This window comes from Coffea arabica, chromosome 2c (genome assembly GCF_036785885.1).
Source record: "Coffea arabica cultivar ET-39 chromosome 2c, Coffea Arabica ET-39 HiFi, whole genome shotgun sequence".
In the NCBI taxonomy this organism is placed as follows: Eukaryota; Viridiplantae; Streptophyta; class Magnoliopsida; order Gentianales; family Rubiaceae; genus Coffea; species Coffea arabica.
In genome coordinates this window covers 5792059-5807716 of record NC_092312.1, presented here as the reverse complement: position 1 = coordinate 5807716, position 15658 = coordinate 5792059, and the positions used below count along the sequence as shown (strand labels likewise).

General features: G+C 36.4%; 2 protein-coding genes across 2 annotated transcripts; both read right to left on the bottom strand.

The window, feature by feature from the left end:
* Positions 1 to 1012: 1012 nt before the first annotated feature.
* LOC113725424 (uncharacterized) lies at positions 1013 to 4989 on the bottom strand. Its single transcript, XM_027248567.2, has 2 exons — positions 3901 to 4989; positions 1013 to 1631 (listed from the first exon to the last, which is right to left on the bottom strand). Exons 1-2 carry the CDS (start codon positions 4359 to 4361, stop codon positions 1400 to 1402), a joined length of 693 nt encoding a protein of 230 aa, XP_027104368.1. The 5' UTR covers positions 4362 to 4989; the 3' UTR covers positions 1013 to 1399.
* Positions 4990 to 10542: 5553 nt separating this feature from the next.
* On the bottom strand, positions 10543 to 13467 carry LOC140034948 (transcription factor MYB1-like). Its single transcript, XM_072073866.1, has 2 exons — positions 13003 to 13467; positions 10543 to 11731 (listed from the first exon to the last, which is right to left on the bottom strand). Exons 1-2 carry the CDS (start codon positions 13331 to 13333, stop codon positions 10803 to 10805), a joined length of 1260 nt encoding a protein of 419 aa, XP_071929967.1. The 5' UTR covers positions 13334 to 13467; the 3' UTR covers positions 10543 to 10802.
* Positions 13468 to 15658: the final 2191 nt, after the last annotated feature.

The following is a 15658-nucleotide window of genomic DNA, read 5'->3' as shown; positions in this document are numbered from 1 at the left end:
TGCCAACAGTTGCTTGCTCTAATGAAGAGACAAATGTTTTGAGAGATCAGTTAAATTGGACTCAACTTGATAAGCATTCGTAGCCAATAGACTTCTGAATCTGATTTTGAGCATAGGCGCCAAGGAATAGGCGAAGCTGACGACACCATTGACTAAATAGCATTATATGGATTGTAATTGCAAGTTTTAGATGTTAAATTTACCGAGAAAGGATTGTAATGGCAAGTTTTGAGCTTTTTTACATCCACGCACACAACCATTGCCCATTTGCTGTCCATGGGTACCAAGTACAAACTCAAGTGAATTGTACGTATAACTTGAACTCTAAGCTATCTTAGTTGCCTGCTCAATTTTAACACCAGAGTCCAGAAGCCCCAAAAAAAAAAAAAGAGTTAAATGCAAAAAACCTTTTTGTAGTTAGGTGATTGTACAAGTTAACTCCCCATCTTTTGAAAATCTACAATTAAACCCCTATAATTTGCATCAAAGTGAAACCGTTGGTTTTTTCCGTTAAATTTAATAGTCAAATTATTGCAACGAAACAATGATGAAATTATTACAAATTTAAATTTAGAATTATGTGTCATGTATTTGATGATAAAAATGTATATACTATTAGTGTATAAAAGATTAATCCTATATGTTTTATTGTATAATAATCAAATAATTTTAACCTGTTGGCTGTCAAATCTAACAAGAAAACTAGCCGTTTCACTTTCATTCAAACCATAGGGATTAAATTGTAAGTTTTCAAACTATAAAGGGTTAACACGTGCGATTGGCTAAACTAGAAGGGAGTTTTTTGTATTTAACCGGAAAAAAAAAAAAAAAAAAAAAGAGGATGATAAGAAGGGACCAATTTTCTACCTCATATCCATCCACGGGATCGAAAATATATTCAGTTTGGATTCTATTTGGTCGAACCAGCCACAAAATCTTTGAATCAGTAGAAAATGTCAACTCTGTCTTAAACATGTAAACCACCATTAACCAAAAATATCCTGAAATCAAATGATCAAAATAGTAACCGGCTGTATCTGTCAAGATAAACACGGAGAACTTAATTCCACATGTAATTTAAGTATACAACTTCTTTGTTCAAAACCATGACAAAATGTCAACAGACTATGGCACGATAAATTCAAATGCCCGCGGCAGAATAGTTTTACTAGGAACTAAAAAATAATAATATTCTTCAAGACGAGATATAAAAGCATCATACCACAAGATAAAACACAAAATCTGCTCTACTTCTCTTACTAGCTATTATAAACAACAGGAGCAAAGAATATGCTTACTTCGTTCCGTCCATGATATTAGGTGCGTAAAGTTTAGATGCTACTAGATCCGATAGCAGTTCGGGTACCCTGCTTCACAATCCTGGCCTCGCTCTCATCGTTCATGAGGGCACATTGAAGTGAAACAGCCAGGAGATCACAAATGCAAAAACCATACAGGCCAGCAAGAAATTCAGAAATCGATGACCCTGCCAGAAATTTCGAGACTCTGATGGAGGTGCTGGTGCTGCAGCTGCACTGGGAGCCTCGCTTGGTTCATTCCACTGCTCCAACAACTCTGCTTCATTTGCACCGGCAACATTTTGTGCAATTGATCCACATATCTCACAGGTTCTGGACAGGAGGATTTTTGATAACCAAAAATGCAAAACTATAGACCAAAGAATTATCTAGCTTAAAGCTCCTAATGTCCAACACTACACATTGGCAGGAATGGACCCTGTTAAAAAAATTCAGACTCAAATTGAAAAAGGGAGGAATGGGGGAAGGGGTTGTACGCCAACAATATCTCTTGAATTCAACTTGAACGCTCAAACACCAATGACTCCTTTTGAGGTTGCTACCAGACAAATCATACGCCTGGAGATGCATAGCCTTGGTGGGCTCAGAGAACGTTTATATTTGCTTGAGGTAGACAGGGCATAAGATTCATAATCAAAAGTTTCATATTTCCTAGTGAGGTACTTCCGAAGTAGGCAAACATGCTACTTGTGACTTAATCAAATGACATAATTAAGATAACGATGGAACGCTAACAAATTTCATTCTTCCCCTTATTCTCTCATGTTGAAAGGGAAGAAAACAAAGCAGAGAATAACAAGGACTCGGGAGGATTTACACTCCCTGACAGCCTTTTGGACATTTTGAACTAGCATTGACTTAAAAAGCTTGCGAGAAATGTAGTACATAGAACACCATGGTTAAAGAAGTTATCCCAATTCGTGGCCTATTAATCCATATTCCATAAGATTATAATATCGATTAGTTACAAAAACTATATGAACCAGAAAATTAGCATTTTACAATATTCTTCCAAATTATGTTTACAAATTTCTCCAGGGCTTATTACTTGTACATACTGTCCTTTTTTTTTTTTAGCATTTAACATAATCTTGAGAAGGAAAAGAGCCGTTAAAGCAATAGCTATGTAAAACCTACTAGATTCCACAAAAATATGCTATAACCTAGATCAGATTTTCACTTTAACATCAGTGAAGATTTCTTGAGCATGAAGTATGCCAAAGAATGGAAGGAAATATAAAAGGGGTAGGATGAGAATCCACTACTCTGACAAAGAAGTTAAAGTAGACGACTATAATGGAAAAAATGGGTATGGACTAAGAGAGAGTGACAACACGGTGTGTACCATTACAAGATATTATCCAAAAGACGGCTATGCTTTGTGTGGCAAAAACACATGACAATAAAGTTCAAGGCTCCACATTTACAATGATAGGGTAAAGGAAAATGGTTTGGCAAATCAAAAGTAGAGTAGGCTCATAACAAAACCAAGTGGAAAAGCTATCTCCGTTTGCCATCTTATTACAGCTTCACATGTTCTGATTTTCTTTAAGCAAATTGTTGGACTTGCTCCATGGCCAACCATTGCAGAGGCACCAGAAGACCAAAATGTGTAACTGTTTGATACTTCAAACTCTCTTTACGGCATCCTAAACTGCCACAAAAATACTAACCCCAACCTAAAGGAGAACTTAACAGAATCTAAAAGCCGACCTCCTCTCTTATGGAGAAGAATGAAATGACTCAACAACTCATTGACAAGTTTCCCACCTCACCTATAGCCTACACAAGAAAGTAGAAAATGTTGAGTCCAAATATTTACCAAAGTCCAACAAACTGGAAGAAATGAAGAATTTCTCTTTCATTCTTTGGTATTCCATCTAAGTAACAGACTTGACAAACTTGAACCTGAAGGAATATGACATTTCAGCACTTAGTGAAAAAGATTGTATGCAGTCCATGCCTTGTACATAAAGCTTAGGAGATTCGAGGCATGAATCCAAGTAAAAGGCGGATATGAATAGAGGAATCACAGTACAAGCTAAGTGGTGGATTTCCCTCTCAAGAAGAAATCATGATGCAGTCGGACTCCAAAGTGCTTACATTTTTTCCTTATTATTATTATTACTTTTTAAATTTCTTTACATTAACGCGGTCTGTTTTGCAGTATCCCCCCACCCCAACTTTCTTTTCCTTTTCCCACATCACATATTCCATAAGCCTCTAACTTCATGTAAAAAGCAAAGTCTACCACTATTTTTTTTTACTTTTCCCCTGGATTTTTTTGCTATAGCCGATAGTCCTTCGACAGAATCTAAGAATACCCAGGAATTTTCAAAGTTATATTATATAAAACGTAATTACACTAGTTCAATACTCGGACAGAGACTTGTAAACACAATCACCAAGAAATTCCACACGCTACTGAAAAGAGGGGGAAGAAGAAAAACTCTGCGTTGCAACTGTAACCTTAAAAATCTAAAACTACACAAGTAGACAGAAATACTAACAATGAGAGAAGCAAAATTCATAGAAATATAGATCCACAGGTAAAAGAAAAATACTTGGCAGGGTGACTTACTTGTTCCCCTTGATCTTGAACCAAGCCTCAGCACATTGTTTGTGAGCAGCAGCCAAATCATCCTTACAAGAACAACCTAAATCAATAGGAAGCCCAGATTCTCGATTGGCAGCATCTAAGCTGAGGTGGCAAATCCTGCAATCCCTCTCACTTCCGGGCAAATGTACCTCGGTCTCTTGACCCCCAGCTTCCAGATCCACCACGACTGAACAGTCTGAAACGGAGGATTCTCCCCTTTTATGTTTGTTGTCCAACACCCCAACAATCTCAGTCCCAGATATACTGGAAGAGACCTTTTTCTCCTCATTCGATGACTTATCATTCACATCAGAAAAGCACAAAGAACTACTGCTACCTCCTCCATTCTCAACAGGGGAATGGCGGCGACCTTCAAAGCCGCCATCATCGCCAGCACCATGACCAGATTCCAAATCAACACTGGACTGGTGCAAAGTTGCCATATTTGCAAACGCCCAGATGGAGAATCCTCATGTAAGCGCGATACAAAACCAAGATCATGAATGTAAAGCAAAGATTGAAGCTTTCTTTCCCTCTCAATCAGTGTTCTTCTTTCAGTTCCTGAGCAGGTAAACGTGGTGAGGCTAAAAAGTGGGCTCTTCCCTCTTTTGTCTATCAGCCCACGGACAATAGTACTGGGGAGGTAGCCAGAGATAGCTCCAAAAGAGATCACGGCAGAAAAAAAACACTTCAAAGAAAAAGGATTGATGCCGTTGAAAACTGGAACAGACAACTACTGAGAAGCCTATTATTCACTGTTTGCTTGCTTCCTTGCCATTCCTAGCAGCACACTATTTTGCTATTGATTATCTTGACAACTAACATTGGTAACTTTTCGATGCACTTTGCACAGGTCACGTTACTTGCTTTCGCGGGAGGTAAATATCACCTTTAAGGCTTCAAATGCAGGTTGATGGTGCGACAGTATTAATTGCACCCAACATAAATAGTAAGTAGTAGTAATAAATAAGGAAAGAAGAGATTTTAGCGGAGAGTTTGTGCAAAAGAATCGGCTGAATTAGAGAAGAAACGCCTATAAAAATGGGGGTTAAGCTTCTATACTCTTTGCCCGCATGGGATCGCGGGCTGAGGCATACAGCATTTCGGCCTGTGTAAGCTGCTTAAAATGTAAAGAAAATGAAAAAAAAAAAAAAAAAAGAAAAAGAGGGTGTCATTGTATGAATTTGTTTTATACAGACATCTTCTAATTTGGCTAATTGGAATTCTCCTATTTTATTAAAAAAGAAAGCCCTCTCCGGGAATAAGAAAATAAAAAGGGGACTATGACTAGTAATTTTGTTGTGTCCCTTTCTTGAAATTTTCACCATACCAAACTAGCACAACTGTTTAGTAATCAGTGCTAGTAGTGCTGCTTGAATTACGTTGCCGACTATGAAAAGATGGTTTATCTGCTGTGTGCTCAAGTCTCAATTCACCCATCCAGTAATGGTAAATTTGTCCTGACGCAGCAAAATTAGACGTAAGTGCTAGTTCAGAATTTTTTGTGGCAATTAGTCCAATCTAATTTGTTTTTCTAGGCGAATCTAATGATTTTGTTGCGTCTTTCTCTACCTTTTGATACCTTTTCTCTTTTTCTCTCTTTTTTTATTTTTTGGTTGGGACTTGGGAGATTTCTACATTTTGTTTGTTATTCGCATGAAAATCCTAAAGACCGAAGGGGCGTGTAAGAAAATTGCTGATGTTGATTGAGTGAGGTAGGGATAATTTTTCTTTCAAAAAGGTTAAAGAAAATGTCTAGCTGTTACAGAACTTGGAAATACAGTAGTGTGTTGGATCCTTTAAAACTATGTCATGATTTCACACTTATCATTACGAATCATCAATTGTATCAATTTGCTCCCTTAAACTTTTTAAATTTGCAAGATTAGTTGTTGACAGAAATATCACTTTTTTTTAAATTTAGAAAAAAAAAAAAAAAAAGGGATTGCAGACTGCTGTAAGTACACAACTTGCTCATTTTCAAATCTACTATAATATGAACATGGAAAATCGAGTAATTGACCATTGCGTATTCAAATCGTGGGACTAGGACCCTTTTCTTTATCACGTAAAAAAAAAGTTAGAACTTTTTTTTTTTTTTTTTTTGGGTCAGACAAAAAGTTAGAAATATTTAGCTGCTACTAGAGGATTAGGACTACCGTCATTTCCATATGAAAGGAGATGCTCTAAATATTGTGAAGAAAAAAAACAGCGCAGATCATTTCCATTGTATCAGGTCCAAGCTACTAAGCTAGCAGAATTTGGCTTTATTAAAGCCTCACGTGTGAAAAAATCAAACAATGTACCTGCACATTTGTGGTCTAAAACGTCGGTATCAGTCGAGGGAAGTAGAGTTTGTTTTGTAAACTTCCCATGGATGTAATCAACTCTATGACATTGGTGATCCAAGTTGAGCAAAAGCATGGTTTTCCTTTTAAAAAATGGGATAATTTCTTCAAACTTTTCCGAGCTATCTAACAATTTTATTGAGCTCTCTTGAAATTTCAAAAATTACACATTCTTCCTCTAATTGACACTTTATAGCCAAACTTTAGATTCGTTAAAAAATTTAAATGAATATCTTAAAATACTCCCATTTTATAAAGTTCACTACTTTCTAAAGCAATAGCAATATATTTAGCACATGTATAAGAAAAGATTGTCAAGTTCTCAATGCCAATAAAAATCTATTGTTTGATAAGCAATTATGACAATAGTTCTATTACTGTGATAAAATATTTATCACTACCAAAATTATTCTTTCTAAATTGGAGAAGAAAGTGTCATCATGATGCCTTAGAGTTGATAGATTTTTGGTTTCGTGAAACTATCAGTTTGATGCTAGTTTTGTGCTCGTTTTTTTAGTCAGTATTGCTTTTAATACAAAAAAAAAAAGATTGACAAGAGAAAAATTGGATCACGTTAAGAGTTCTCAAAAAGAAAAGTCACTAGTTTAACATTTAGGGTTAGTGTTTACAATTACATAGGATTATTGGCAAAAAAAATAAAATAAAAAAGGAGGAAGAAGAAGAGAAAAGGAAAAAAAATAATTATAAATCCCATTATTTGTGCATGCATACCCAATAAGGGATTTTTATTAAAATGTTGAGGTTAGTATTGTTATTTTAAGAGGACAAGAGAAGTAAGTAAAATTTTTAAAATATCATGAGATCTAAGTAAAATTATCAGAAATCTCAAGGGAGGCATATGAAATTATCACTTCGAAAAAAAAAAAAGGAAAAGGATTAAGACTACCGTCTTTGACTAGCTGACCGATGATACAAATTCAGAAGAATTTTTTGGACGGACCAAAAGCAAAAGTAGGAGGCGTAGGAGTAGGAGTAGTCCTACCAGATTCCTTGCAAAGGGTTTCAGAGGGGGACACTGAGGAGAGTCAGGACTGAATCTTTTTCCCTCTGGACATTTTTTTCCCACGGAAATGAAATTTGTTTAATTAAATCTAATCCCAGAACAGTACTCAAAAATCGGCAACTCTTGAGCATGTCCCAGGGACTAACTACCCAAATCCCAACCCCCCGAGACCGATGTGGAATAGAAACCCCGACAGGGGCCAAGCCCGATGACCCGCTGCTACTAAGAAGTGAAGACCCCCCACGACCCACGCATTAGCGACCACAGCGAAAGTTTCTTGTTTTTTGCGCGTGCAATTGCTTGCATTTTTTCTTTCTCACGAAACGAAATTTGTTTAATTAAACCTAATCCCAAAACAGTACTCAAAAGCCGACAACTCTTGAGCATGTCCCAGAAACTTAATTACCCAAATCCCAACCCCCGAGATCGATGTGGGATAGAAACCCCGACAGGAGCCACCCTCTGGACATTGATAGTGGTTGATACTTGAAACCAATACCCGGGCAAGGGCCGAGCCGCCAAAGGGGTTGGTATGATTGGCCTATGCAATAATCAACTGCCGTTCATTTGTAATGCTCATTTACCCACTTGTCCACACTCCAGTCGTTCAATTTCAAGAGGGGGATCGGTGGAACAGTGGCAGTGTGTCCCTTTGAAGTTTCAACACGTATTTGGTAAATGTTTGGTAAAGTCTATATCGCATTTATTTTTGCTAATTAGGGTAGCGGTTGCAATTGTGCTCCAATGACTAAAAATAGAAGTGACATTTCAAAAGACTCTCCGAACCAACCAATTGAGAAAGACTCCCACTTTCTTTTTCCCTGTGTTTTCAAACTCGGACCGGACCGGCCAGTCCGACCGGTTGAACCGGGAACCGGTCAAGTGTCCGGTCCGAGTTGGTCATCAGAACCGGGAGATTCAAGACCCGGTCAACTCCGGTCAAAAATCGGGTTTGACCGGTACAAAACCGGAAAAACCGGTCCAACAGGAGTTTTTGTAAAAAAAGTTCAAACTTTTTTAATATTATGTTTTGACCCCCTAAATTGTGAAAACTTATTAATATACCTCAAATATTTCATACTTTATAAATATTGTCCTAAAATTTGATGTTATTTTTCAATTAAATCCATAATTTTAATTCTAAACTTGTTAATGTTTATTAAATAATTTAAATTGTTATTTGATTGTTCTAATTTCTTTGTATTTTCTTGTTAAATATATTTGAAACATCAAATATATATGAATATACCTTTATTAATATCAATATGTTATTGGATATTTTATATACAATAATTTAATTTTTAAATAATTTTTATTTATGACGTCATCCGGTTCGACCCCTATCGACCCCCGGTCGAACCCATTGACCCCTGACCCCTGACCTCGACCGAGTCGATATCCGGTCCGGTTCTGAAAACATAGCTTTTTCCACGCCCTCAAGGAAACCCTTGGGGCTTGTTTATATTGCATTTTTTCACTGCAAAATTTATACATTTCAGGTCAACATATTTTCAATCACTTATAAAAAACTTCTTAAAATTGTAATCTAAATGGATTCTTAAATTTTTGATAACTGTCAAACATCTTTTCTTTTCTATATACAAAGCATGAGGCTTCTTTTTAGTGTTAAAATTTTTTTATCATTATTTAATATTCCAATTTTATCATTAAATAAGAAGGATATATATATATATATAACCACAATAATTAAACTAAGAATACTTATTCAATTAGAAAATCATTCAAAATATTTATCACATTTTGTCAAATGAATTTTTTTGTCACTCACTTTTAAATGCTAACTTTACATCCCTTATAAAATCAGATCATCTAATTTTAGTCCTAACTTAAGTTTTAAACCATTTTTTAACATGAATCCATTATATGACCCAAGTCATTTTTTTAGGAGCAAAAATGAATGTAGGTCGGGTAATTGTTTACTGTAAATCTTTTTTAGGGGCAAAAAATGAATGTGGGATGGATAAATTTTTTTTTTAACTACAAATGACCACATGCAGGTCGTTTTTAACTACAAACGTGGGTTGGATAATTTTTTTTGTAACTAAAATCTTTGACTTTTTTGCACTTAAAAGATGACCATATGTAGGTCAAATGGTGATTCAATTTGAGAAATGGTCGGAAACTTAAGTTGGAACCAAAATTGGCTGACTTGATCTTATAAGGGATATAAAATCAAAATTTTAAAAGTGAATGACGAAAAAATTCGTTTGATGAAATGTGAGGGATTTTTTGAACAATTTTTCCCTATTTAATTTCAACAACTTATTTTAACTTCTTTTATTGTGACTTCTAATAACTTCCTTTCAAAATAAATTTTGAATAGCCTTTTTTTTTTTTTTGCAATTCTAACTTCTAATAATTTCACCCTTTTGTAAAAATAAAGTTGAACAAAAACTCCTACCCTTTTATTGTGAAAAACTTTGTTTTTAATTTGCGCACCCATAGGACGTGTCTTTCCCTCAAATTTGTACTATATGGTTTTGTGAAATAGTAGTGGGTTCACAACCGGAGCTAAATAGTAGTGTCTTTGTTGCCTCTTTACGGCATAGATGCCTTGTAGGGTTAATGCACTAAACTCTCATAAATTTTATTATCAGTTGCACTTTGTCCTCTCCTGAGCAGTTTGTCCCCTACTATTATTCTATTTTTTCTCTTCGTTTATTCATTCCTTTGTTTGTTTTTTCCTATTACTTTCTATTCCTTTTTATGTTATTCTTCTTTCATGTCACTAGTTCTTTCACTTTCCTATAAGATTACTAATTGTATGCTTATTACAAAATCGTAATTTTCTTTTACTTCTAATTTCATTCTTATCATAATGTCCTTTAACTTTGATCTCAAATGCAAATTCATCATGTTATCTTATCCCAAAAACGAGGGCAAGAAATGATTACCACAACTTGCAAATATTGCACTTTAAAAAAAAAAAAAACAATGACCATCAAAATGAATCGTCTTAAATGTATCAGAAAAGTCTCTGTTAAAAGTTAAAACGCATAGCAGCATGTACCAAAAAAGTTAAGAAAGCACAACTACCTAGCAACTTAAGCAAGGTGCTAGCCATTGAATAGAAGTTTCAAATCATTGCTAACCTTAGAAATCAAGTTTCTATGGAAGAAGCCAATATATTATCAAGTTTCTATGGAAGAAGCCAATATATTCCCCTGGTATAAGACAAGAATAAATCAAGAAGAATGCCACCTCGGTGGCAGCTAAAAAGAAACACAAGACTCAGAAAAACTAAGGTAAAAGGAACCTCAGCAGGTCAATTTTCAGAAAAGCAATAAAGCATCAGGAATCCAATCTCAAGCAAGGACATGATCTCTTCTCCGAAAACAACATAGGCTCTATACAAGATTGTATAATCCTAGCCTGCCATAATCCAGCAGATGAACTTGTACTCAGTTTAATGAAGCTATTATCATTTCCACTTTAAATTTAAGAGAGAGAGAGAGAGAGAGAGCTTATAACATTAGCTCTAGCCTTCAAATTCAGCTTGAAAAAATACACGTTGGCAAAGGCATCTTGGCTGGAAACACATTTGTCATGATTCCTCTTGATTGGTGCTGTACCTTGTCAAAGTGCAAGGGCTGCAACGCATGTTCATGAGCATTCATTTGCACAGGGACAGTCCGAGGCACCATTGGGCCACTAGCTGTTTCTGGTACTCTCAATGAATTCTCAAGTCCACTTTTAATCCAGGCAATGTTGTTCAAGTCTGTGGCTATGGCAGCCAATTCATGACCTGAACAGGGGGGAAGTTCTTCATATTCAACAAATTCAGGTCCCAACAATGAGCTCTTCTTCAAAGAAGAGCCCAAGCCAGACGATCTGCAGCAACCATGGCTGCATTGCAAAGGGATCACAGGCTCATCTAATTCACCTTCCATATATGTGAAGAAGCCAAAATCAGGTGTGGAAGCTCGGATTAGAGGACCCTGCATAGGGGTTGTCCTTGGAAGAGCATAATCAGAACCAGATGGATTATAAATGTTAAATGCACCTATTCTGGCAACTGGACGATGAATATTAGAAGAATTCTTTTCACCAATACAATGCTGATTCCTTTCAGAAACATTACATTGGCAATTGTCAGAATAAAACTGATCCCCATTCGTTGGATCTTTTCCTTCAGTCTGTCTGGGTATCTCTTCCACGGGGCTTATATACTCTTCTTTTGGGGAATTTAATGAGTTAATAAGTCCAGGTGACATGGTTTCCCCTGAGGATGCCACTAGTGTGTCAATGCTGCCATCTTGAATCATCTCATTTTGACTCATACTGGAAAACCTGCGCTTTAGTGTAGAATTCCAGTGGTTCTTAATAGCATTGTCTGTTCTACCTGATAGAAGCTTTGCAATTGAGGCCCATTTGTTTCCATGGATGGCATGGGCAGATATTATTATTTGATCCTCTTCATCTGCAAAAGTTTCCGCTCTTGAGATTCCACTAAGCAAACAACATATGGTCATACAATATAATAATCACATAGCCATTTTTTGGCAGTTTGGGGAATTGGAGAATAAATGACCGGAGATATACATAAAGAATGGTCATCTCAAATTTTGAACATTTGACCAAACAAATGTTAACACTCGCATGGAGAAAGAAAAAAGAAGAAAGAAGAGAAAAAAAATTTAAACAGATGCATGCCCAAAAATAAGATGAGTCTACTTTTATGAACAGAATTGCATCCAAGTCAAGGAACTTCATTACCACTTCCTACAAATATCATGAAAAAGAAATAGATTAGACATGCCATAGTTTGCATCCATTATTTCAACAATCATTTCTTGAGTGCAGCATAAGCACTATTGAGATAGCCATAGTGTCTACAAGTAGAAGTTTATCTTAAGATTGATTATCCTATGGGCTATGGCTGAGTACAACTAAAATCCAGTACAGAGCTCGATCACCTGGAAAAAAATTGGGTAATGAACTGTAGGAACAACTCAGTCAATGTAAAAGCCCACATTTTTTATTGATTCTACTTCTACAGTGTTTAAATTCATCTTTGGTGACACTCAAATGCTCAAACTACTATGAGGCAAAGCAATGGTCTTAACATAACAAGCCTTTGTTACTCAACATATGGAAGTAAACAATGGAACACAAATGATCTCAAGAACTAATTTTCGTGTTGTCTCCCTTCCGACCAAAATGTACAAGTGTCCAATATTCTAGCCAATTTGCAATAAAGCCTCCATATAAATCCTTTCTTCCATATAAATTCATCCAATATCCAACAAGGAAGCAGCCAAGGTAAAGGAACATCAAGGGGGAAAGAAAAAGGCGGCTACCTAGCCAGTTCCACCACATGACTAACGAAAACTAAGTTCTTGGAATCCTTTATCAGAATCAAAAGCTGAAAATAAAATAGGACCACATTATCTGCAGAATATAACTAAGTTTCTCATTAACTTAAACAACCACTTTCCGAAATTCTCCAGATATAACCACAGGACTAACAGATTGCGAAACGATGGAAAAGATGAATGAGAGAAAAAACAAATGTACAGAGTACAAACCCTCAGTTTCAAATTTATGACAGGAATGCAAAATCAAAACGGCTAACTATGCAGAGACTTCTAGAGAAAAATGAAAATGCCTACAAAGAGACAGAGAAAAAGGTATATGTAAAATAAGAATAATTAAATGCTGGAAAAAGGCAAAGGAGGAGGAGGAGGATACCGGTGAAAGGCTTGCGCTTAACGCCAGGGTCGAGCTGATTACACCAGCGAAGGCGGCAAGACTTTCCAGAACGACCAGGAATTCCTCGGGCAATCAATCCCCAATTCCTTGCCCCAAACTTACTCACTAATCGAGTCAGTACCGCATCTTCCTCGGGAGACCACGGCCCCCTCACTCTCCCACTTCTACCTCCACTTCCACTTGCGCCGCCTCCAGCATCGTCCGTTGTTCCTTCCATCGCATCTCCACAGCCATCAACAACAACCGCTTGATCGACATCAACGACGGCGCTATTTATTTTCAAACCGTTTTCCTCCGGCGCTGACGTCATCTGTCCTCGGTACTGACCAACTGCAGCAAATTGGTTGAGAGGGACAAAGGATTCGATTTATGAAGCAAGTATGTCGTGAGCTGCGAATTGACGGTTTTGTCTGGCAGTTATTTTTAAATGACGCGCGTGCCCTAATGCCCTCGGTGTTTAAAGTTTAAACCGTTAGAGATGCAATAGCGCTTCGGGAGGAGCCTGATAATTGCGTATTTAGGTTTTGGGTGTTTTAGTAAATTGGTGTGAACTACGCCGTGTAACTACCCCGCCGGTTGTTATTTTTCATTTATTCTTTTTAAATCTTTTCTAAAAAGTGAACGGACTAGTTTGAAAGCGGGAGAGAAAGTAGTTGACTCCATTTTGCCTTGGAACCGGAGAGGTCGCGGGTATTGGACACACATATCCCGAATTTGATTGATTTCTACAAATACACACTAATTAATACAGTTAGGATTGTGGATTATTTTCAAAATTTAATTATTGGCATCATTAATATATTTTTTAATTATTTTTTATCTCACATACATCATATCAAAAAATATTACAGATATTTTTAAAAAAAAATTATTTAAAAAATGTTCCGTTCAGACACACTGCTGCTTTGCTTTAAGTCTTTAGGAATCAGAAAGATAGTGATATAGTGCACAAAAATCAAAGTGACCACTGCTGTATGCATTAGTTTTTGAACGAATAATCTGCATTTTGCTGAAACAGCAAGTGTAGAAAATTCACTCGATTCATTGCTATGTGTTAGTTGGAAACAACACGCGTAGTGGTTTTATTTTAGTTATAAGTTGGTAGTAGACACTCCCTCCGTCCCACTTTGATAGTTCTGTTTCTTTTTTCACACAGTTTAAGAAAAAGTAGTTAATTTTGTTAGAAAAATAAATTTAGATTGCTATTTTCCTAAAATACCTTCACATTAAATATGGTACAACTTTATGGGAACTTAAATTGATGGTAAAAAAAGAATCAACTCTCATTAAATGGGGTAGGTTTATAGTAGCAACTACTTACATTGAATAAGGGTATTTTAGAAAAATTAAAATACAACTACATTTTTCAATTGAAAAATGGACTATAATTTGGGACAGATGAAAAAGGAATATAGGACTATCAAAGTGGGACGAAAGGAGTATATCTGAACAATGTCAAATAAATTGATGTGTACAAAACAGCGTCTTATTAGTAAAAAAACAAGTTATTTCTTTGTGAATAAACATCTTTCACAGTTTGAGATGAAACGAATGCTAAGGAAAATATAATAGACATCAAAGTCTGATAAATTACGTGTAATTTTGGACCGTATCACTGAACTTTACTTCAGTTTTTGAAGCAAGAAAGTCTTAAACTAGTTACAACTTCTTTGAAACATATTTAGATGTTTAAGATATCAAATTTTCCCCCTTCTCTTGTACGAGTACAAAATTAGACCAGCCACCGCCAGCATCAAACCGCTATACAGCTTAATGGGAATTTAATTCCATTAGAAGCCCAAACTGGAAAGGCGGGAAACGACACAGCTCTTCTCCTCGGGCTATTGTAATGGACGTCATCTCTTTCACTTTTCTTTCTGTTTGCTTTTTGGGCCATTTTGGGCCGTTGGGTCATGCTCATGCGCTCATGCCTTAAGCTGTCTTCAAGGTGCACCAACCATCCATCCATCAAAGCTCGTCTCTTCTTCTTCTTTTTGGTTGTTTCATGTTTGTTGACCGGCTCTGATAAGAAATTTGCGTGCGAGTCGCATCTGATTTAGGTCACCCCTCTTCTTCGTTTGGTTCAAGTTTCGGCTCAAAATAATTGTTTTACAAAATTTCACGTGCTAGATCATCCATACAATTGAGCCCACACCTGTACAGACGGTTGCAAAAAACAATCGTTCTAGAAGGTTGACAGCCAAGATTTGATTGCAAAAAATTGTAAAGTTCACATTGCATCTTGCACGTACATCTTTTTTCACACCACACCATATATATGGAGCTGACAAAATGTTGTTATATATATATATAGTTATACATTATTGAGAGAGTGAATTATATGGTGTACGTGTGTATATAAAATTAAACCACGTGCATTTTGCATAAAATAATTCAGAACAATTTTTCTGATGACTATTTGGGCTCCATGTCCCACCTGTACGTAGGCGCTACGCTTGTGCCACACATTTCAAAGATGCCAAATCATTCATTCTTGTCTTTCAAATCGGCCCTGTTAGTAATAGTAGCACGTACTTTCCCTTTCCCGAGTTGCCCGAGTTTTGGGGTTGGTCGATCAGATGCAGATGAGAGACGTGACGGGGGAAGCACCAAATGGAGACGCTATGCTTAATCA